This window comes from Cydia pomonella, chromosome 27, assembly GCF_033807575.1.
Source record: "Cydia pomonella isolate Wapato2018A chromosome 27, ilCydPomo1, whole genome shotgun sequence".
Classification (NCBI taxonomy): Eukaryota; Metazoa; Arthropoda; class Insecta; order Lepidoptera; family Tortricidae; genus Cydia; species Cydia pomonella.
In genome coordinates this window covers 1,668,108-1,693,844 of record NC_084729.1, presented here as the reverse complement: position 1 = coordinate 1,693,844, position 25,737 = coordinate 1,668,108, and the positions used below count along the sequence as shown (strand labels likewise).

Genomic DNA, 25,737 nt, shown 5'->3' with positions numbered 1-25,737 from the left:
ACACCAGTATGTCACCATACAAACACTAGCCACCATACAAATAATGCTTAATAACTACAGATAAGGTAAGCCGAGATTTTTATCATTAAACTACTACAAAGATATAGTCTGTCAAGCCATCAGTAGAAAAGGCGGTAAATTTAAAAATGTCGGCACGATGAGTTCACATCCCACAGAAAATTTGAATAAATAAATTCATATTGACGACCGGTTTGGCCTAGTGGGTAGTGACCCTGCCTACAAAGCTGATAGTCCCGGGTTCAAATCCTGGTAAGGGCATTTATTCGTGTGATGAGCATGGATATTTGTTCCTGAGTCATGGGTGTTTTCTATGTATTTAAGTATTTATAAATATTTATATATTATATATATAGTTGTCTAAGTACCCTCAACACAAGCCTTATTGAGCTTACTGTGGGACTTAGTCAATTTGTGTAATAATGTGCTATAATACATATAGTCTGTCAAGCCATTTCCGTCAGTAGAAAAGGCGGTAAATTTAAAAATGTCGGCACGAAGAGTTCACGTCCCACAGAAAATTTGAATAAATAAATTCACATTAAAAAACGTCTTTACACATCATAGTTATTACAAAACAAAGACTTGGCAAATGACTCGCATCCATGCCTCAATTGTTAAAAAAAAAACAATTATAACAATTATAATTACTATACATCCCGCGTCGTCTGATGATCCCTTTTAACTGTTCGTTGAAGTCGCTTTTCGTTGGGCATAATTTAAAAAAAAAATTGAAGAAATATGTTTTAGTGTTTTTATTAATTATTTCACATTTCTAAATAAATGAATGTGCTAAACTTCCAAAAATGTCTATTAACATCCATATAAAAATTAACTGTCATAGGGATCTAAAAAATAAGATGTTAATGTGATAATATGGCGCTAATGAACACTCGATTATTACATTTGTGAGACAATCATCTTATTTACAAAACCGTAAGTCTCTTCAGAAGTCATATAAAAGTGTAATAAAACAAATAATTCCATTAAATTGTTTACTTTGACAGGACACTGACATCTGTCTAAAATTAGATCGAAAACATCTGTCCGAATCGAGATCTTGGTCAACCCTAACACATCCAGCTTCCTGGGAAGCTCTGACCATAGAGAATAGAAACAATTTCGCGCCTTTAAATTTATTGCCTTTATTACAAGAAAATACCCAAACTTCGACCTTAAAGTAAAAGAAATAAGAGTTATAAAAATCAAGAATACCCCTAAATTTTCACAATGCGATGCGGAAGCTTGAGAAACGAAAAAAAAACAACAATAGACAAATCAGATGATACAGATTCGCACGGGAAAGGTCGTGACCCCGGCAGAATAATGCCTTTGCCAAAAGCTGTCTATGGTTCGACGAAAAGTTCCCGCGCTCTGAGTTACAAAAAAATCAAAATGTCAATCATTAAATATTAAGCAAGAAATGCAATTGCAGGCTGCAGAGAAATTATAAACTCTATAACCCTAAATGTATAATATATATAATAATAATAATTACATTTACTTAAAATACACAGACGTTATTTGAACAGATTTTTCTCTGAGTATATCAAAAAGTATATATTTTTCGTCAAAATTAGAACTCAACGTGCAACAAAATTGACAAATAAGTTACAAAACCCTGGTGCCTTTTGTAAGTTTTCGAAGTAAAATGTAGCAGTTACAACATTTTTTAACACGCCTCCCGTATTTGACACTTTAAAGTACTTATGAATAAGGTAAACGCTTTCGGCTTTCGAAATTCAAATCCCGTTCCTATTTCAAACGCCAACGTCTTAACGACCTGCTTGTACGAAGTTTGATCCGTAGGGGCCTTCACGCATGATCTTCTGATGCGATTTTAACGCCTATTATTTGCTTTTTAATTACGATTTTAACCGAAATCAGAAATCAACTTTATACATGTATTTTTTTTAGCTACCTGATTTCCTGTTAACGCGTGGCAACAACAAGGAATATTTAATATGTATTCCAAACCTCTATACTAGGAAAGAATTAGAGTTCCTATCCTTAAAACACTTAAAAACACAAGTTAAAATTAACCAGATAAGAATATAACAAGAACTAAAGACTCCAACAAGGTCTAATTTTGTACTTAACACAATTTTAGTATAGTTCTCAATATTAATTTTAGGTCTTTCCCATGAATTCTAGTCTTTATATCTCTATAAAACCACAAACCAAAAGAAAACCACATAATTTTCTTCCGTTTATTTCGAACTCGCGCAACAGAGACGAAAGATTAGAAAGAGATAGCGGACGACCGTTGAAGCCTGTTCCATAGAGCAGGTTGTTTTTTTCTAAGACACTGATTTTGTACTAGTCCTTTTCCCATATTCTTTTTTTAAAACGTGTTTAGACGTTACGCTGCGGCATTCAAATGAGGCCTTTGCCCATCAGGAGTTTTGTTTGAAAAAAGTTTTAATAGTAATAAAAGGTTAGGCCCGCTGTGACTAGAGACGAGTTAGGAATATAAAACTAAGAGTATTTTTATAGTTCGTGCCATCCACGATGACGCGCAGATTTGTCAAATCCAACCTTTATTAACATGATATTACGAAACAAGGCAGGCGTCTTCGTGACTGACACGATATATAGATAATAAGAACAAGATACTTGTTGTAATAATTAAACTTGTATTTTAAGTTTAAACTAGTAGTATTACCATGCAACTCTTCTTTTTTTAATTTATGTTTAATATTTCTAACCAACTGATGTAAAGTCATACAATTGTGTAGTATTGACATACCAAAATAAACTATGAACTGCAGATTTATTGAGGCATATGCACTTAAATAAAATGAACAATATTTGTACATACGTATAATAACGTTACATCAGATCTTTACGTCTACGAACTTATTGACGTATCCGTCTTGGCTAAAATTTATGTATTTGTATAGAATCATAAACTCATAATTAATGATGAGCATTTTGTGATGAGCACACTGTCTTATTTAAACTGTTTATTATGATAATACCTAGATACGACTTACGTTATTCTAAGTGAAATGTAATTAGTGGATAACTGTCACTGGCCATCTGTTATGTAATCAATCACTCATATGTAAAACTTTTATTTACGGCTGTTGTCCTAAATATCAATAATAATAATAAAATATTGTAATTAATTGCTGAATAAATTGGTTTATCTAAAACTAAAAATGATCGTTTAACTATAGCCGGTCAAACAACTTTGAGGAGCGAAATTCAAATTTACTTAGTTTTCCATGGGTCTAATTTTAAATTTGCCGCTTTTTCCTGCTGATATAATGTATATACCTAATTTTATTATGTATTATGTTAAGAGGCTGTCAATACCTAAAGCGCGCACACTGTCTATTTGTATCGGAGTAAATGAGATAGCACTGTCGCATGTTACTGGGCCTGGGCAAGGGAATAATAAGAAAAATATTTAAATAAAAAAAAGTGGATTATTAGTGTAATATTTTACTCAATAGCGGTTTAGGTATAAATGTTTTGAAATTGTGATTTTAATTGCAGACCCATAAGTCAAAACAATAAAGACATAAAACCGTTTAATTGTGATTTTAAGACCAATCTTTGCAATTATTTTCTATCGAGCCGATTTCGTTCAATCATGTATCGAGTACAATACAACCACGGTCTTTGAAATATAATTAATATGAACATTATTTTTCTTACTTGACTAAAAGACATAGTCTTTCTTAAAAAACTGTTTAAGTAACATCAACTTCAAGGACATTGGGTGTTGACAGCCTCTTAAGAAGTAATTAGACTGACAGAGAAAGATGCGGTGTTTGCGCTGTGTATAATCCACATAGAACATGTGTTGTACCTACTCAACTTATTCCTCAATAAATTCAACTAGCATAATATGACCGAAACCGGCAAAAAGTCCTACTTTGTCGCTTGCCATAAGGATGCCTTGACAGCTGATGCTTTTAGGACCCGGGTACGTCTTTAAACTACGTCCATAAGAGAGGTATGGGCATTGTGAATATCATCTCGCTTTGTGTGGTAGGGCACAGCACAGCGGATGTCATTCCAGATCTAGAGCAGAGCCCAACTGGGGAAGTACCTCCACCTTACAGAAAACCGCAGCCAAATAACACTAGACCCTACTCATAGTGTTGTGTTCCTGTCGGTGAGTAAGGTTGCCAGAGCTCAACGAGGGAGGGGGGGTTTGGGTCGGCAACGCGCATGTAACTCCTCTGGAGTTGCAGGCGTACATAGGCTACGGAAACTGCTTACCATCAGGCGGGCCGTATGCTTGTTTGCCACCGACGTAGTATATAAAAAAAAGCTTCGTATAAAGATGCAAGCAAATCTCATCCTTATGGTAAGCGACAGTGGGGTTGCCGGTTTCGGTCACAAAGTTCGCAATAATAGTATTCGTAGGTATTTATAGTATAAAATACATCTTTGTGTTTTAACCAGCGGCCTATGATGTAATAGGAAGTGACGTCACCCATAAACTCGAACGTGCTCGTCGAGTCAATTTGACTGTATAAGGCAATTTATTTGAAAAGGTTACCATTTCTTCGAATTTCCGCTTACAAACGAATCTATGTCTATGGAATAGGTGCCAAGGCGCATAACTTACTTCTTACTCCGTCCGTTGGCTCAGCGACCCAAAATGAGACTTGGCCTCCGACACAAGACAGCGCCACTTTTCTCGGTTCTGTGCGACCTCTCGCCAATTATCGACTAAAATTGATTGATTGATTGTGTGTGAAGTAGTGGAAAATGTTTTTGGAATGGTAGGATACCGGGAAACGGTGGAATATTAGTACGGTCAAATTAACTCAAATTTCACTAAAGTCAGGAACTAATTCTAAGGACTAATAAAATCACTACGGATTGTTTTGTATGGGCTAAAAATCGAACTTTATACAATCGTTACTAAATTCACCCCCCCGGAAAGGGGTGAAATCGGCTGAAAATAATGTAATGGTTGTAACTAAGAAGAGAAAAAAGGTGTACTCGGTGCAATTTGGCGTACGTTTTACAACACTTATATCTAAATTCGCACGTGTTATTTATGTTAATTTAAGCTACGGAACAGGTAAAAAAAAAAACAACATACAAAAAAATCTATTTTGGCCATTGCGGGTCTGGGGAAAGTAATGTACTCGGTGCAAATTGAGTAAATAATTAGAAAAAATATCTAAATCCAATGTCAAATTCGCACCAGGGTGCGACACCCGGAAAGTAGTTTTTCATGTTTTACTGTCGTTGTACTTCGGGGGAAATTTTAATACTATTGGAAATTGATGCAATCATATTCATTTGATTTTGTTTACATTCGCACCCCATACAAAATTGGCATTTTTATACGGAACATGCAGTTTTGTAATCAAGTACCAAAAACGTAGAGCAATAAATACACAGAAGCGACAAGCGCGTGATTAGTGGCAAGAGAAGGGACGCGCGTAGATGCACCGACGAAGCACGGCTCTTGAGGCACGAGTAGTGGCATGTACCTACTGCAAAAATAGTATGATTTTATTTTTCTTTTATACTACGTCGGTGGCAAACAAGCATACGGCCCGCCTGATGGTAAGCAGTATCCGTAGCCTATGTACGCCTGCAACTCCAGAGGAGTTACATGCGCGTTGCCGACCCTAACCCCCTCCCGCCCCTCGTTGAGCTCTAGCAACCTTACTCACCGGCAAGAACACAACACTATGAGTAGGGTCTAGTGTTATTTGGCTGCGATTTTCTGTAAGGTGGAGGTACTTCCCCAGTTGGGCTCTGCTCTAGATCTGGAATGACATCCGCTGTGCTGTGCCCTACCACACATAGCGAGATGACATTCACAATGCCCATACCTCTCGTAAAAGGTTTCTGAGTATGCAGACAGACAGTCAACAAATTAAATACAGGTACGCTCAATGTTTGTTAAATTCGAAAAATCGCGTTTTTCCAGATACTTACGAAAACGTTAGACTACTTAGTTCACTCAATATTGTTTAAAACAATAGTTCCGTTTTAATGCCAGAAGAAAGATTTGTGCTCGTTGCCCGTCAAAACTGTCTCGGAACAATCGCTGCACGTAGGGTTTGAGATCCGGATATCCGAAATATCCGGATATCCGTCAACTATAAAATCCGGATCTAGCGGGTCATAAGATCCGGATATTACGGATCCGTTAAATATGGTTATTGACCTATAACCGAAACAATTTTCTAATGAAATTTATGAATAATTTTGTCATTTAAATATAGTATTTTCATATATTTAAGCAATTCAAATACTAACAGCACATCAATTTTGATAAGTACATCATGTCACGCAGTAACTTTATACAATGAATGCGAATGTTGCTTAATGCAAACATTAGATGATTGGATATCCTGATGACTTGGGGCTATAGGCTCAAAACAAAAGCGACCTGGAGGCCAAGGCTAGGATAGTAGAGTAGGAAGGAGAGAAAAATGGTCTGATAATAAACCACTAGAATATCTCCAAATGAATAGGGCTAAGATGGTCGGCTCTTTATCATTTGTCATGAAGGGCATAGTGACAAGTGATAAAAATAGAACCATGCTGCCACCGCAGATCGAAAAGAAAAGACCTACCTAAAGTAATCGGGAAGAGGAGATAGATGTTCGAATCCAAAATGCCCTAAGATGCTCAGCAGCGCTTCACCGAGTTCTAGTATCCAAGCTGATCAGTAGACTGTCCATGATTCAAGTCTATAAGACAATAAGTAGATTTTGATGAATGGCATCGGTAAGTATTACACTTGGACTCTGAATCAGAAAAAAAAGAACAAGTTCTTAGTTAAGAAGACGAAATTCTGGCGGAATATTCTGGGACCTATCAGAGATGAAGATAGAGAAGATGAAAGCGTAGGAAAAATAGGGAGCTAAAGTAGCTAGTTGCGGCACCCAATATAATTAGCGAGATTATAGCCGCACGACTTCGCAGACTTGGTCACTTGGAGTGGACGGGAGAGAATCGGGCTGTGAGAAGATAGGAGCGATGTAGCCCTAAAACGCCCTCGGAGTATCCAACTAGCGTGGAGTGGTGCAGAATAGAGCAGAGTGACGTTGTACTTGTGTCAAAGGCCAAGATTCTTTTTGGGTCACTGATCCAGTGAAGTAAGTAAGTATTGCTTTCATAGTTAGTATTTCATGACGAATGAACAATTGAACACGAGGTGAGGCATTGGATGTATTTCCAACTATGCACCAGCTAATCCAGATATAAACCCTCCTTATTAAGTACGGTTTTAGAGATAACATTATGTTAGCTATTATAATAATCAAGTAATCATTTAAAATTGGTTGGGATAATATCATTGTATTAAAACATAGTTAAAAACGTAATTTCTGTGTTATCTAAATCCGTTTATTCGGATATTTATTTTGGTGGATATTCGAATAATTAGAATATCACAATATTCTAATTGCAAACCCTACATATAGTAGTGACACCCAGTAGTGACACAAATAGGTAATGTAAATACTGCGAGGAGGATCTTGTTTAGGAAATAATCGGACAGACAGACGGACATAACGAATCTACAAGGGTTCCGTTTTTTGCCATTTGGCTACGGAACCCTAAAAACAGAGCGATCGAGTATATTTCTTCAACAGGATGCTCTCTTACAGCATATAAAAAGGGCTTAACAGACCCACATTGGGACCAATTTACCTGAATAGCGACCCACAAATGCTAGATTCTTGCAACTAGGCTTGGCGAAAGAAAAATGATGGACCAGCGTACACCTCTTTGTAGAAAACCCTTCCTGATGCTAGTCTCAGCTGCAAGGAGCTATTGTCTTGCAAGTGCAAAGAACGCTGTACAGGGTGTGGGTGAGTAAAACACGGATTTAAATACACTATGCTTTGCGCATGCGAAGGTGCATGCTCTGGGACAAAATAACACGAAAAAAAAATTTTTTTAATTAGTGTGTTACACAATCAAGTTCTACGTCGAAACAAAAATACTCGTAGTACCTAGTACGCAAATGCGTATAAAGTCCCACTACGATCTACGATTGATTTAATTAATTAGTGTGTAACTTTAATTAGCTAGATCCGGAGTAAATTACAATAAAACGATCTCAGTATTCTTAATTTTGATAATAATAATAAATAAAAAAAATCGAAAATATTACTTTACTATAAATATCGTTCAGCAAGTTACCTTTACTTAAACATCATTTGCCTTGCAAATTGTATTGAAACAGCCATCCGACTCTTGGTGGTGTCATCCGGTATGGAACAAAAATAATGTAATTTGCTTGTTTATAAACCGATTTTCAAAATTTTTATGGAATTTAATAGCTTACTAATGTAGCATTCATATCTTGATACAATGTTTTCCTGTAAAGTTACTAGTAAAGTTGATGAAAACAAAAAACGGATTTTTTTTCGGGAAAATTTAAATAAAACTTAAAATTTCTCGCAAACTATGGTACTTACAAGATCAAATGTTTGAATGATATTGTAGCGCATTTAATTTTGCTTTTTATGACACCCCACACAAGCTTACATGTGATATACTTTCTGTGGTATACGCAATATTCTGAACACGGCACCGGCCATTTTGATGACGTCATAACTGGTGACTTAACCACGTTAGAAACTGTCTCCCGATGGTCTTTTTGTCAAAATAACATGCTTAACAACATACTAAAATATGGTGCTGGTTTCATCAAAGGCACCTTTTGGGCCCTATATGACCCTAAGGGAAGCGCCTTCATACCTACTCGTATAACATTTTTTTATACAATCAAACAACATTTGAATAAGTAGTCGATAAAGCGGTCAAACACCGATATATTATTAATATGTTGTAACATGACATCACTATTTTTGATCTCACATAGACAATTTACGCACAAACTTGCATTTCATTTTTGGTCGCACTTTTGAAGTTTGATAGTCGTTCTTGATATCCTATTTCTATGTATCCGGATCCGAAAAAATGTCGGATATTGCAAATCCTAGCTGCGCGCTGCGCTATCTCCCCGCCCCGCGCGCCCCGCGCCGTGTGCGGCAACCACCTTCGCTTGCAGTTCGTTGCGATTAATTCTATTTACTTTTTGACAAACTTCCGGTAAAAAAGATCTATTTTTTATTTAGTGCGAATGTAGTGTCTTTAGATAAGTACCGTTTTTAAAATTTTCACGTCTCTCTTAATTTCCCCCGAAGCACAATGTACAAAATAATTAAAAATACATGTTCCATAATTTGCCCAGGCGTGCAAAGTTAACTGAATGTTTATAATGCTTTAAAAAGCTTAACTTGAGATTGCACCAACCGACTGACTTATCCTCGAGCCGCAATCGAAAAAAAAAATTTTTTTAGGGTATCATACATTGCACATCTTTTTAATTAAGATATACTATGCACCAAGGTGTTCTCTATACACTACTTAGCTTGAACCCAATAGCTTTTAATTTACTCCAAAATTACGGCACTTTATAGTTTATACCTAAAATTTAACGGTCTTCCGTACATAATAGAAACGGTGCAACTCGGGGGAAATAATCTAGTTGCGCCATCTAACGAATCCAAAAAAAGCACGACTACACGACTTACTTCCATACTTTTCGTTAATTTGACTATACTATATGTGACAAATACATCGAAAAAGATTTTCCAGTACATATGGTGCTACTTTACCGCACTAGTGTGAAAATTAGCATATTACGTTACTGTGTCAAACATTTAAAGGGCCATATGTACTGTAAAACGTTGTACGATACATGTGCGAATAGATAATTCGCGACTCGTGTCGATTTAAAACACTTCGGTCGTTTCGAATTTCCTATTTTTCGCACTTGTATCGTAATGTACTATGTTTTAATATACGGGCAATATTTAAAAAGCCGGACAAGTGCGAGTCGGACTCGCTCACCGAGGGTTCCGTTTTAGTATTTGTTGAAAATCTCAACTGTCTCAGCAAATAGTCCCACTTTGTCTCTTGCCATAAGGACGCTTTAACAGGTTAATCGTTTAAAGATACAAGCAAATCTCGTCCTTATGGTAAGCGACCTTTGACTAGACTTCGAAACATTTAGTCACAACTCCTTAAATACTTTTACCCTCAAGTACAGTTTTTACGTTTTTAATAACTTTTCCTTTCTATCCAACTTTTCTATCGTGCTACGAGCAAAAAACGAAAAAAGGTGCAAAAAATTTTGCTCCCAAAAATTGTGCACGCCTCCTGGGATTGCGCTAACTCGGATTAAACGCATTTAGGATCATACATACATACATATAATCACGCCTATTTCCCGAAGGGGTAGGCAGAGACCACGGATTTCCACTTGCTACGATCCTGACATACCTCTTTCGCTTCCTTCACTTTCATGACATTCCTCATACACGCTCATTTAAGACCAAATGAAGTTTAATAACTTCAACAATCATTGTAATCAACGATCTCGAAATTAAAGGGCTCCAGCTAGCTCAGTTCTCTATACAAACGTAGTTACGCTCTCATTTTAATAAATAAATAAATAATAAATATTATAGGACATTATTACACAAATTGACTAAGTCCCACAGTAAGCTCAATAAGGCTTGTGTTGCAGGTACTTAGACAACGATATATATAATATATAAATACTTAAATACATAGAAAACACCCATGACTCAAGAACAAATATCCATGCTCATCACACGAATAAATGCCCTTACCAGGATTTGAACCCGGGACCATCAGCTTCGTAGGCAGGGTCACTACCCACTACGCCAAACCGGTCGTCAAAATTTTAAAACGACTAGCTAGATTGCTCTGAAACTTTGTACTTACAATATTATTATTATTTGGAGCTAGTCGTGTCCCACTGCTGGGCTCCCCCCAATCTGGCCACTCCTTCAAGAAGGAGTCCAGTTCATCCCGCCATCGCCGGTGTACTTACAATAGGATAAGGTATATCTAGTCCTGTAATTAGTTTATGTAGCTTCAGATCAAAGAAAAATACAGTGAATTTAAATATTTCATAAAAACTTGTTATTGGTGTAATTTGTTTGTTATAAACTTGACCTATATAAAATAATTACAGGCACCTACCTCATGTCATAATATGCAAGGCTCGGAAACCGGTTAAATTTCCAAACCGTTATCATGTACCGGTTAATTCCTATGTCGGTGTCTATGTTTACATTGCACACCACCAGGGCGGCCGGCCGTTTCGTCGCTCATCGAATAAACCGGTTTTTTTAGGTTACAATAAAGTTCTTAAAACGTTCTGTACCCCTAGTATAAATTTAGTCGATAGCGAAACGTGACGTACGCGTTTGCGTTAAGTCTCATTTTGTATGGGTTTTTGAACAGCGCGCCAAGCGGGACGTTTTGGAAAGTCAAAAATCTCATACAAAATTACACTTAACGCAAACGCGTACGTCACGTTTCGCTGTCGAAAATATTTACACTACGGGTTTTTATAAAAGTTCGGAGGAAAACCGAAATAAACCGGTATTTACCGGTATTTTATAAACCGGTTCCGAGCCTTGATAATATGTGCAAAGTTTCATTACAATCTAACACGTAGTTTTATAATGAGAACGAAACTGTTTGTATGGCACGGTGAAATTCGGCCGAGCTTTGGACACTCTCAATTCCTCAATACGCTTTTTCTGAATCTTGTTTGGCCTAATACTTTTACTCTCAAGTCTTCTTCTTCCTCGCGTTGTCCCGGCATTTTGCCACGGCTCATGGGAGCCTGGGGTCCGCTTGACAACTAATCCCATGATTTGGCGTAGGCACTAGTTAAACTAGAGGCCTTATTGGGATTAGCCCGGTTACCTCACGATGTTTTTCTTCTTCACCGAAAAGCGACTGGTGAATATCAAATGTTTTTTACGAAAGCGACTGCCATCTGACCTTCCAACCCAGAAGGTAAACTAGGCCTTGTTAGGATTAGTCCGGTTTCCTCACGAGGTTTTCCTTCACCGAAAAGCGACTGGTAAATATCAAATGATATTTCGTACATAAGTTCCGAAAAACTCATTGGTACGAGCCGAGGTTTGGACCGGCGACCTGCAAGTCGCACGCTCTCACCGCTAGGCCATCAGCGCTTCACGTACAGTTACATTAAAAAGAACTTTTCCTTTCTATACGACTTCACCCATATTCCCAATATGGCTACTTCCGTTAATTCATATAGAAATAGTAGCCTTGACACTACAATACAGGGAAACGGGATGTGCCTGTTATAAATAATAATAAACAAATTGTAGCGGGATTTAGCTATACATTTATTTATACCTATGAAGCCGATGGTCCCGGTAAGGGCATTTATTCGTGTGTTGCATGGATATTTGTTCCTGAGTCATGGATGTTTTCTATGTATTTAAGTATTTATAAATTTGTATATATTATATATACCTATCGTTGTCTAAGTACCCTCAACACAAGCCTTATTGAGTTTACTGTGGGACTTAGTCAATTTGTGTAATAATGTCCTATTTATACCACGTCTGTTGCAAATAAGCATACAGCCTGGTAATCGATCACTGAAGCTATACGCTTTTAGGTAACCCAAATGGTGTGTTAGAAAATGGAATCTTAACTAAGTCATTTTGCCCTTTTAATTTAAGTGCTCATAAATTAAATAACGCGATTTATTGTAGTGCTCATTATTTTTTTATAAATACACATATGCTTTTTGAATGTATTGTTATGCCACTTGAAAAGTACCTACCATCTCACTGGCGACTTACAAATAAATTTAAGGTTCTTTATTGATCAATCATTGTTGCTCTTACCACAGATAAAAAACACAGCATACAAAAAGCTAGAACAGGCTTCATTCAGCCGTTATATTGCGTCTCATCTCGCGTCTCTCTCTCTACGTTTAACATTCCTGTTATGTCATCATTTACGGCTTGAGCTTGAAATAGCTGATAACGCGTTTTTAAGAGTAGTTTATAAGGTAAGATTATAAAGAATTTTATTTGTATCCTTAAAGTACCAATCGTATGAACTATAATGCTCAAATCTGTTTTAAGTCACAGATCATACTAAGTATGACAGTATTTGCTTATTGTAATGTTGGCAATATTGTTTAAGATGTCATTGATTAATCAAAACGAGATGCGATCCTCGCCTATTTTTTTTTTGCCGAAGTACTCAGTCCGGAATCTATACAGGTCCGGCCATAGACAAAGGCTTGTTTTTTAGGTCCTTCATAGAGCCGCCTCACGACTCCCAATGCCCTCCATTATGGGAGATTACGTGATTGCTCCGAAGGGACCAGTTAGGGTTGCCAGTTACCAAATAAAATCACATGTGTAATAACTGATTTATTAGTTTTTATCAATTGTATGTTATTCGTTTTAGTTTTTAATTTTATGTGTGCAAGTAATTAAGTAAGTATTGTAATTTTAATGTATATTTGTTTTTATTAATTTTTATTTTGTCTAAATAATTTTATCAAAATTGCTATAATATTAATGATTGTGTAATTATGGATCGCATGTATCTGAAATAAAGAAAATTTATTTATTTATTATTTATTTATAATAATTCTTTTTATGAGTTAGTATCTTCTTAATAAAGTGAAACGTATATGGACCCGGGTATGTCCTTATACTACGTCCACTGTGAATGTCATCTCGCTTAATGTGGTAGGGCACAGCACAGCGGATGTCATTCCAGATCCAGAGCAGAGCCCAACTGGGGAAGTACCTCCACCTTACAGAAAACCGCAGCCAAATAACACTAGACCCTACTCAACTCATAGTGTTGTGTTCGTGCCGGTGAGTAAGATTGCCAGAGCTCAACGCGGTGCGGAGTGTCAGGGTCGGCAACGGGCATGTAACGCCTCTGAAGCTGCAGGCGTCCATAGGCTACGGTGACCGCTTACCGACAGGCGGGCCGTATGCTTCTTTGCCACCGACGTAGTATTAGAAAAAATGTAAAGCTTTAGCCGTCACACGACAGTTGACGTCTTTGGCGGTCAAAGGTGAAATACATAGTCTGTGCGTAAAGAGAAGAGTCGTGGAATGTACGGGGCCAAATACTTGCTCCCATATTTCTTATTTTTCCGAACAGACTTTATATATTTAATAATTTTACATTGGACTTAGTAATTATACCTGTTTTGTGGTGATGTTATCATTGAAAAAAAAATTATAAGTTATTATAACGTTACCAAGTTACTGAGGATTAAAACCAGCTTCAGCAATGAACCCTCATACTTCTTAAAAGGGGTAAGTAATAGAACGTATACAAACCTATAATATATAACTCTGAATGTATAAATTCAATTTGTATAATTTTGATCGGAATAACATTCAATTGCAATAACATGCAATATGTATAACAACGAATTCTATAATTGTAAATTGTATAATAAACACTACATATATCATTGTTTACGATAACATTAGAAAAGTATAACGTTGAAATAATATAACATACAAAACAAATATCATACATTAAAAATAAGCGCCTACTATTTGTTAGGTGCAATTGTATTTGAAACATCTATACTATGCGAATATATATTTCAACGTAGTTTGCTCCGTATTTATCTATTACAGATTGCAGCTTTTTTCTGTGGTAATTCTGGTGCTAATTTCTTTATCTAGAGGGTCACAGTTCTAACCTAACCTAACCCACTTTTCTGTTAACAGTTTATTTTTCCGAAGCCTCAGAGTTCTAACCTAACCTGCTACCTATTCTGGAAACAATTTATTTATCTAGGGGGTCACAGTTCTAACCTAACCTAACCCACTTTTAGCAGTTTTTTTTCTAGTAGTGTGTTCTATGAGGTTTGAAATTCTAGGTCATCCTACTAATTTTACTACTTAATTATATAAGATGATATTTATATTTTAATATGTATATATTATGACAGTTATATGAAATGAGCTTAACTTATATGTATATTGTACCAAACAGCCATATGTACGTCGTATGTTATATTATTTTTATGTTATACTAATTGAAAGTATACGTTTACTTTATTATACATAAGATTAGTATACATTTTTAACGTTTGTAAACTGAAATTATTCCAAAAGCGCGTATATATTATAGGACGCACCCTCTTAAAAGTACATATGTATTAAAAATGACACAGATTTAATATGAACCTTTATGTTTACGAGTAGGTACGAGATACATACGTTTTTGACGGATTTAGGCTAGCTACACAGCACTCAGTGGCCTTGTTTAGCTACGGGTAAGGCACATCATGACATCACACAGGACCTGATTTTATTATTTATTTTGAAGTTCCGTCAAAATTCAACTCGTGTTGATGTTATAACTAGAATAACCCATAACCAGAGTATAGCATAAAAAACAAAAGCTCTGTGACAACCCTAGCGCCCATGCGTGCGCGCAGCCATTACGCGCTCTAAAGCCCTCAGCTCCTCTCGGAGCCCCGTTCCATACACCTCGCCAGCCTCGGCACTCAAGTCAAATCGTTAGATCCAAGATGGCGGACAATCAAAGGGATGAACGTAACATTCGAGTCAGAGTTAATCTAAAGATAAAGAATCCTTATAGTCATTTTATTATTTACCAACAATAGTAAAAAAAAAAGTACCCTAATTTTCTTGTTGGATCCCAATAGGCATGTCAAAAACACGTAAGCAAGCCAGAGCTAATTTGCCTTTCCTTTGTTACCTGAACTGTAGGACAGTACTTAACTGTCTAATATTTAGGCAAGCCTGTGGCAATCGAGTTTTATGGGCGCAGGACGTCCTACTACTGGGGCTTTACAACTTTTGTGTCAGCCTTTATTTATATATACAGTTATATAAAGAATGGTGGCGTATTTCGGCTACGTTTAATCATAGCATCACTATGGCACAATTATTTGGGGAAACTTTATACTGAAATAGATGCCATTTCAGTAGGTATAGTGTATATTTTTATACAAAAGCTCAGACCGTATTTTGATCTGTGCCCTAGTTGCGTTTGGGGAAGCGTTCGTATCGATCGAACAGCCCCTGGTCTACGACCCTGCGCGTGCACCGTTCGTTCACCCCGACAGATGTACCCCCGCCGTTATACTTAGCAGGGTGTGACGGAAAACTAGGAAAATAAAGTACAGTTTCTTGGCTTTAGTAATTAGGACTAGAGGTTGGAAGGTCCAACCTGGAACTTAGGGAAAATAAATTATAACCCGTTGAAGAAGGTTCTGAAGGGACGATGTCAAAATCGAACGTCTTAAGAGTCACAAGAACTTGCCGCCGCCATACAAAGTTACCATCTCATTTTAAATAGACTTGCGAAATTACATAAAACAGTTACGTAACTTCTCTGAATCTCTGCTACTGATTTTCGTTGTTATACAAAGAAAATAAAACGAGTAAAAGATTTGTATAAACAATTTCTAAAAAAGTACGATTTTTAGTAACGAAAAGTAGTTACATGCTAGCTTCATGTTACTTGAATATTCATGTCAAATGCATCCAGAATGACGCAGGAACTCGTATTAAATTTGTAACAACAATTATAATTTCCAAACAAAGCGGTGATTTTTCATAATTCTTTACTTTTTAACTCAATTTTATACATGCAGCAAGATCAAAGATAGCAATATTGCTATTAAACTAGATTATAAACGGACCTACCCCATCCTTGTCTATTCCCACACTTCCTTCTAATCCAGCAACATTCCAGCCTCGAACCGGCCTCGGCCATTACCTCTATACTCTATGCTTTTTTTTACAGAACGTGTTTTAGATTGTAACCAAACAGCCAAACGTAAACATAGACTCACACAGATCGATATTTGATGCAATAAAAATAACAATAGCTAAAAAAAGATAAATGTAAAACTATACCTAAATTAAGTGTCGTTAAAGCACATTTTTGGCTAACGGAAACACCCTTTGCGAAACGCAGGTGGTATCACCCTAAATAAAATTGTGAATTTATTTAGCTATAGCAACCCCGAGTGAGAATTGTTTCAAAGATATCGTATCTCATTTAATTTATCTCGAAACATTACTGAAGGCGGCACAGAAAAATGCCTTTTTAACTTTTTAAACCGCTTTCAAATTTCGAACAATAGCGAGCAATTTGGCATTCAAAATTTTGCACGCGATGTTGGCTAATAAGGAAATCTTTCATTATACATATTTTGTGTACTTTTTAGTACAAAAAGGAATATTTGTAACGTCGTGATTTTAGTAATGGCATCTCATACAAATGTATACCGTAATAATGCGTTACGTTTCGTGTGTATAATGACACTTAAATCCTAAATATATGTACACTCGAATACCATGTGTGCATCTGCATCGCATATGTCAATTACATTACAATGTATCTTGTATCATACTATAATACAGGTTACAATTTAAACATCAACTTTACATATCTTATCAAAAACATGCAACATTAAGTGCGGGATCACAAGCACCTTATTTTCTTAGCACATTGTATTTTTACGATGTTTTTATTCGTCGTAAATAGGCCACTACGCTAAAAGTATCTGCCACAAATAGTTTTTTTTTTTTTTTATATATAATAACAGATCCAAAACAAGTGTACACAGCATGCTTTACAAGTAAGCGCAAATGTTACATAGTTATTTGTGTCCCAAGGGAGGAAAAGTAGGAAATTGCGTGCCGCGTGTAAAATTGTTACCCGAGCCGTAGGCGAGGGTGGTAAACATGCGGGATGGAATGTCCTACGTTTCTGCTCGACGGAGTACACCGCTGCGCTAAACAAAGTTGCCGCTTTCCGCCCGGAGGGCAGGAAAAAATAATTTAACACCATATCATAGCTACAGTAAAAAATATCAGACCACAAATAACGACCGGTTTGGCCTAGTGGGTAGTGACCCTGCCTATGAAGCTGATGGTCCCGGGTTCAAATCCTGGTAAGGGCATTTATTCTTGTGATGAGCATGGATATTTGTTCCGGAGTCATGGGTGTTTTCTATGTATTTAAGTATTTATAAATATTTATATATTATATATATCGTTGTCTATTCACCCTCAACACAAGCCTTATTGAGCTTACTGTGGGACTTGGTCAATTTGTGTAATAATGTCCTATAATATTTATTTATTTATTAAATAACTATCTAAACATTACATTAACAGAGTAATAAACATTACATTAAGATAAAACAACAACACACATCACAAAAAAAAGATGTGATGATTATCATCGGTCAGTGAGAGGAGTTCTACAAAATAGAGGCAAAGCTATTAAAAATTGTAAACACAAGAACGGTGATTGCAGGAACCGGGATTCGAACTCTTCGAACTCTTCCTAACCACGGAGTACGTGTGGGACCTAGGCTTTCCCCAAAGACAGCCACCGGAAGCAATCTCTAGTCAGGCCAAGATAAGTTGGCAGCTATTTTTACTTAACACTTGCACAGACTGGGCTATCAAAATCACTGCAAACTTATCTTGGTCTGACTCTAGCACGCAGAGCACACTGCAGCCACCGACTCCCGCAGCGACGCGTACGATATCATCAGTCCATCTACTTTGTGGTCGTCCAAGGCCGGTTTTAGACGTCCGGTTTTTTGCCGGATAATTGACCGGTTTCGGCGACGATATTTTGTTCTCTTGGGTGTACCTGTCGGTAGCCATATACAAAACTGAACGTAGTCGCGTATCACGGTCCGATCCGTCAAAAACACCGGACGTTTTTTTATACCATGTCAGTGGCAAATAAGCATACAGCTCGTCTGATGATATGCAGTCACCGTAGCCTATGGACGCCTGCAACTCCAGAGGTGTTACACGCGCATGGCCGACGCTTTTAAAACGTCTACAACCGGCCCAATACTGCGCTATTCTACCCAAACTTTTCTGCTCTAACGGCCGTCAACTCTCCGGGCTATCACCCATCCCCATTGTTTATTAACGTCGAATTAAGTTATATTAATTAATAAAACGAAAGATGTCCAAGAAATCCGTAAATAAAGGTCAAATGTCGATGGCAACGGTGTGCTACGTATAAGTGGTTTGTCTATGGTCTGATTCATAAGTTTAAGCGATTAAAGGTAACTAGAATATCTCTTTATTTAGAGCGCATACAATATTTAAAATACGATAAAAACCTCATTACTTTATATAACATTTAAAACTTTCGGGTTTTGAACACATGTTAAAATATCATGGTGGCCTTTTGGTGATCCAATCGTGGATGTAGGCCTCTTCCCTCTTCTTTAACTCCTGTCGATCGTGTGCCCAATTCATCCAGTCCCGACCTCTGTGTCGTCGGAAGTCGTCCAACCAATAAAATATATCTTTATCTATTTTCATCTTTATACCGGGTATATCGAGAGATCGCGACCCATCCATCCAGCATCAGTTAGGGTGCCTTTCGACCAGAGATGTGCTATGCTTGCTATGCTATGTTTTCAAACATTTGAAACGCAGCTCCAGCAGCAGCTACGTTCAAATGTATGAAAACCAAGCATGGCACATCTCTGGTCGAAAGTTCCCGACCACGACCAGTGAAATCTGCGTCGAAACGTAAGTAAGTAAGTAAGTAATTTATTTGCATAAAATAGTGTACAGTAAGATGGTCAATAGGCAGGTACAATAAAGGTATCAAAATAAATTGACGATAGACCCGGTATAAATGTTTTAATATGTCGAGTTAAATAATAAGTTCTGACTGGTCTTTTTCACCTCCCAAATTTGAGTACTAATGAAAAATATGTACATACTGGTAAAACTAGGTCGAAGGCAGTATCAGCCAGTAAAAGAGGGACCAAACATAAAATTAGGCTCACGGACTTATCGTGTTCATAGAACGGAAACAGAAGACATTAGGGTCAGACCAAGATAAGTTGGCAGCGATTTTGACAGCCCAGACAGTGTGTTATAAAAAAGGCCAAACTTCTACGAAATTATGACATTTACTTAACAGATAGGTTGGGCTATCAAAATTCCTGCCAACAGTGCCAGCTTAGCTCGGTCTGATGTTACTGTTGTTCTTCTGCCTAGTACTCGCATAATATCTTGATATCTATCCTCAAGAGCAATTAAAATTCTCCCCGATTAAATAAGTTAATTTCCCCAAACAAAAGACCTAAGATTGCGTTCTGCATCACCGCTCAATCCGCGCCCGTTCCCGCTACCGCCTGTCGCTTGCGCGCATGCGCCCGCGCACCGTGACGCGCCGTTAACGTACACGTTGTACGTTAGATAAACACATGTCATGCCGACTGTCAACAGTCAATCGTCAAGCAATAGACAAAATCCCTAGGTTGACCTGAATTTAAAGACCATATCATACTGGCAAAGATTAAGATAAGATAAAGATAGTTTATTATTCAAGTAGGCATATTACAATGCGCTTATAAACGTCAAATAAAGCTACGCCGGTTCTAACCCTACACCTCTGACCGGAGAAGATTTAAATCCCCCACAATTGTATCTCTTTTTGTATTAGCTTGTCTACTGTGCGTAATTTATTTCTGTTTATTTTATGTTTCTTTCCTTTTGTCTGTTACCTTCCGTGATTATTTCGCACTCGATGGTCTCATCGGAAGATCAGCGCTGGAAGTCGCCAGTTGCAGTTTGGCAGATAAGCGATCATAGCCGATGTAATTTCTCTTTTATAAATAAATTAAAAAAAAAAAAAAAAAAAAAGCAACATGCTGAGATGAGGCCATTTCGTGACACTTTACTCACACTATGTTTTTATGTATATCTATTACTGTTTGTTTGTTTATGAATAAAACAAATTCTATTCTATTCTATTCTAATTGGCAAAGGCGACTTATTCTACAACTTTTTATGACTTTGCAAATTGCGCAATAAGCTAAAATACATAGACAAGATCCCAAATTTTGATCTCTACAGTCAGCAAGCTCGGCCGTATTTCACCTTCCGATACAAACGGAGTTTCGTTCTCATTTTCAAACTATGTGTTGGATTGTAATGAAACTTTGTACATACAATAACATGATGGTATATCTATATCTAATACCTATTTAATTCCTTTATAAAGATAAAACAAAACTAAACTTTCATTTTTCAGCGCAGATAATAGACGTATTGCATAGGGGCCCATTGTGGGCCCGTACCATAGACCACAGCCGTAAAGGTTTGTTGTCTATGGCTTTATTTTTTTTAGTGAGGGTTGCAAGTGGTTATTTATATGGGTTATGTTTGTCACTGATTCGGATTTATAGAAGTAGGTGTTGTTATTTATTCTAAAATTTAATGGTTTATTAAAATTATTAACTATAATTCGAAATAGATTTAGACAAAGCCAAGTTGGCAGCGATTTTGATAGCACAGACTGTGCAAGTGTTATTTTAAGCGTCAAACTCTGAAATTATGACGTTTACTTAACACTTGCACAGACTTGGTCTGACTAGTAACCTCTTTTTATAGTATTTTTCAAACAGCATGGTTACAGTGACACGTGTCGTTTCCGTAAAATGTATTGAGATGACATCTGTCACCGTACCCATGTTGCTTGAAAAATAGTGTATCCGACCGAACTTTTGGTATAAAGATCATGTTTCGGCCGAAGGTTCAGTTTCGGCCAAAAAAACAGCCGAACATTTCGGCCGCGCCGAAACTGAATTTCATTTAATGCCAAAATCTCGTTTTCATATAATGCTGGGCTGGGATGTCAAAATCGCTGCTAACTTATCTTGGTCAGACTCTATCGCCAACGTAATAGGCGCAATGAAAGACGAAAGTAGACTCTCGCTTTCCTCCACGAAACATTTCTTTTACCAAAGAGTTCAAGAACCTACTCTATGGTCAAGGTTGACCAAAATGGTGATGACGTAATGGCTGCTTTATAATATGGCGTTATACACGTGTAGATAATGCTAAATATTGAATTTAGATTGTTTTAAATTCTTTAAAGTTGATAATCTAGGAATTTAGCATAATGCTAATGAGGCCTAAGGAGTGCCACAGGCCACATTCTGAATTCTGACGTAACATGTGTGAGAAAGATCGACAAATACCTAGTCAGACCAAGATATGTTGGCAGTGATTTTAATAGCCCAGACTGTGCAAGTGTTCTTTAAACGCCGTAATTTCATAGAAGTTTCACTTGCACAGTCTAGGCTATCAAAATCGCTGCCAACTTAGCGTGATCTATCACCATGGTGAAGAATTGAAAATATATACTTAAGTATTTTTTTCATAAGCATGATGTAGTTTTTTCATTCATTCCTCAGCTATTATATTATTAATGAAGATAAAGAACACAAAAAGTACCTATTGCAAGTTTTTGTTAAAGGTATGTAGGTTTATATTCAAATTTTACGAAATCTTTGTAGCAAAATCCGTCAAGTGGACGTAAACTAGAGCTGGACAGAAACTAGCGCAATGACCCTATATTCGCAATAAAACATACAGCCTAGGAACTCAAAACGTAACAAAAACTGCAACAAAATCGATCTACCACTTCCCTAGGAAATCCCACGCCCTAATAATGTTGTATGATTATAAATACCTATTTAATAAAGTACACGTCAATATATTCGTTATTCAAATTTATCGATATCGAACGTCATCCGACTGTTTATATATCTTTCTCGTTCACTCTCGCAACGACTGGCAAAGACCGAGCGAGACAGGTATACAATCTTGGCGGGAACCTCACATAACCTTAAAAATGGTCTTTAAAAAATGTGCCTCAACGTGTTTCCTTTAATATTGGCATGTATGCTTATATATTTAAGTATTTTCAATATAATGTAGATAAAAAAATAGCCCAAGACCACGCCCAATACGTATACCTAAAACATGCAAATTGATAAAATGATGAATGAAAACTTATACCTACTTATCAATATGCATAAGAGATAACGTTATCAATGAATCCTGGTCCACTAAACCATTAAGAGAACGTCAATCATTTCATTAAAAAGTAGAACGAATTGATAAAGCGTGGCCTCCTAGTGTTGTTTTGACCAATTCATTACAAAATCGGCTATAACTTTTAATTGATGTACTGTATGTAACAATAGGAACACAGCCTCATGGGTCAATGTTTTTATTTAAAAAAAAAATTGTTGACCCGGATACTAATTTAAAAACACAAGACTACTTTGAAATTTAGAACGTTTTGCAAGTTTAAAACATATAAATTGACTTAACGTGTAAATATAAATCATAGCATAGGGATATAACGCTTAAATAAACAGATAATATAATAACATAGAGTAGTTTTTGAGCCCATTACTTAAGCCGGCGGGCCCGGCGGCCCACAACAAACTTTTTTTCTAAAGCTTAACTTACCCAGAGCACTGGCAGTTATTTTCACAGGTCTTACTGCTTTCGCCCCACATTTTGATACACTTCAAAAGTTCTCACTACACAATCACAAGTCCATAGTTATCAATTTATCAGTCTTTTTCTCTCTCACAGCTGATTTATTTCTAGTAGCGCGTTGCGCCGTGATCCGACCCGAACCACGGTTGGCGAGCGACTGAGTGGCTGAACGAATTTGAATTCCCGTGCCTTCGGTTTTCGTCCTGTCTGCCACCCCTGCGATCTGGGAGCGACGTGGTAGAAAAAATATACCATTTTGGTAGCTGTTTGGGGATGAGTAATGGTAGTATCTGTAACAATTGTACTAAAACGTACAAAATTTTTCTTTCATACTTTTGTTGATGATTTTTTATATATATAATGCTTCCTGTTCCTAATTGAAAATAAATCGATAATGCTATACTTTCTAATCTAACTAAGGATGAGGTACTTCAAACAAAACGTCAAAAAACTGCTTATTTTAAAAACATTTCTACTAAAAACGACTGCCATATAATTACCCATGGGACTTTGATGTTAAGCGTTATATAGTTAGTTTTTTTTTTACAATTTGGAAATAAAATAAAGTACCAGTATTAATGCAAATAACAGAGAAATCTGCTAAATTATATTTATATAAATATTTGTTATTAAGCTTTCGAGCAACATAGTTTTTATTTAACAATAAAACTTACCTTTATGGGTACTTTTGCTATTATTATTTATTTAATTATTATTTATTTAATGTTAACTCTCTTTATAATACAGTAGTATGACCAATATTATCACTTATCAATGACGCGAATTAAAACGAAGTTTTAAATTATTTCAATTATAAATGTGTATTATTTAACTAAACCAACATACACTTAAAATATTATTATAGCTGATAAAAATTTAATTGTAAATTAAACCTATAGACTTAGACCAAGATAACTCTGCTGATAATTTGATAGCCTGTACGAGTTTAAACGTCATAATGTCATATAAGTTTGACGTTTAAAATAACACTTGCACAATCTGGACAGTCAAAATCGCTGCAGAGTTATCTTGGTCTAGCACTAGCTAATTAATAGTAACCAAGATACTCTGAATTTAGGAAATACGTGTAATGTATAGTTAAGGAACTGTTGAGATTCAAATATTTAGTAGTGATTTCGTTTTTTAAGCTGGTCACAAATCCTGCGCCTGGGCCCACCCGTCTGGCCTCACCACCTAACTAGATCGGCTATCTTGATCCTTTGTCACGCCATTCGAAACCCTATTCGTATAGCCACAAAACCGAAACGATTGCCGTAATCATTGAAATGGAATGTCATACAAAAATCATATGGGAAACGAATCCTGTTTCCACTCACACAAAGACTTCCCACGTTCATCAAATTATTCCTTATGCCAATAAGGTAAAGTCTCTTTTTGAACAGAATGCGATTTTATCCCGCGCCGTACGCACACAATCTTACCGCATTCAAAGTTAAACGATAATGCGGCTTCTTACACAAATTCAAACTAATTTAAACCTTAAAACAATAATCACAAGGTATATAGTAATTCACAGAAACAAGAACCTAAGTCCATACATAATGTACAAAGTTATTCTGCGAGCGATCAGCTGACGAGACAGCACTTACTTAAATGACGTAACGCACATTCTTGGTTTAACTTTATTTTAACAACTGCAAATGCTTTTTTGTTGTTCCTGAGAATTCCTGTCAAATCATATGGTTGTGCTAAGAGGAATGTCTCTGGTAAGGGCTTTATAGCGCCACAAATTTGGTTTTGCCGACAATGAAAACTGTAGCTAACTATGCTCCGTTGTGAATTCAATAATTCGCATCAGGTCAGCAACGCTTTTAGCCGCAGATAAAAAATTGTTAAAATAAGTGTTGATGTTTTTGGACCACCAATACTTCGAATTATGAGATAAAGAATATAAAGATACATTAACACGTTTAATGCCTAAGCTAAAAATCTAGTTTATAAGTTCAAGTCGAATATGTCGCTTATAACATTAAATAACTATAGAAAAGGTTAGAGACCTGCTAATAGATAAACCTGCTGTGGTGTTATCTATAAGTTATCTAGTAGTTAGGTTCCTGTGACAAGAAATTCAAGGGAGAACTTGCGATCTCAAGTCCGAGGAAATGATTCAATAATATTCCGCCAATGCTGATATTATGCTAAATAAAATTGGACCTCCTCGACGCTTCATTAACCTTCTTAGTGATAAATTTTAGGTTTTAGGTGTGTTAAGGAAAGATTCAGACTTTTGGAATCTAAATGGATGCATGCCAGGCATCAGTGAATGACCGTAAACTAAATCAAAATTGATCGCATAAAAATAAGTGGTTTTTTTTTATAGCCTGTTTTGTGTCCCACAGCTGGGCAAAGGCTTCTTCTATCTTCCAGCACTCGTCACGGCTATGTGCAATTGTGTGTCAGTCGCCAGGTCGTCACAAAATTAGTCCAGGTCGTCTAACCATCTCCTTTTTGGCTTGCCTCACGCACCCGCCGCGAAAAAGCTGCTCCCATACAATACCTA

General features: G+C 36.6%; 1 protein-coding gene across 1 annotated transcript in view; it reads right to left on the bottom strand.

Annotated features, from left to right (window-relative positions):
- The window catches only part of LOC133532445 (M-phase inducer phosphatase 1-like), a 55,790-nt gene extending 32,240 nt beyond the window's left edge, over nucleotides 1–23,550 (bottom strand). The window contains exon 1 of the mRNA XM_061871118.1: nucleotides 23,184–23,550. Within this exon, the coding sequence (XP_061727102.1) occupies nucleotides 23,184–23,233 (50 nt within the window). The 5' untranslated portion in view covers nucleotides 23,234–23,550. The remainder of the gene's footprint in view (nucleotides 1–23,183) is intronic.
- Nucleotides 23,551–25,737: the final 2,187 nt, after the last annotated feature.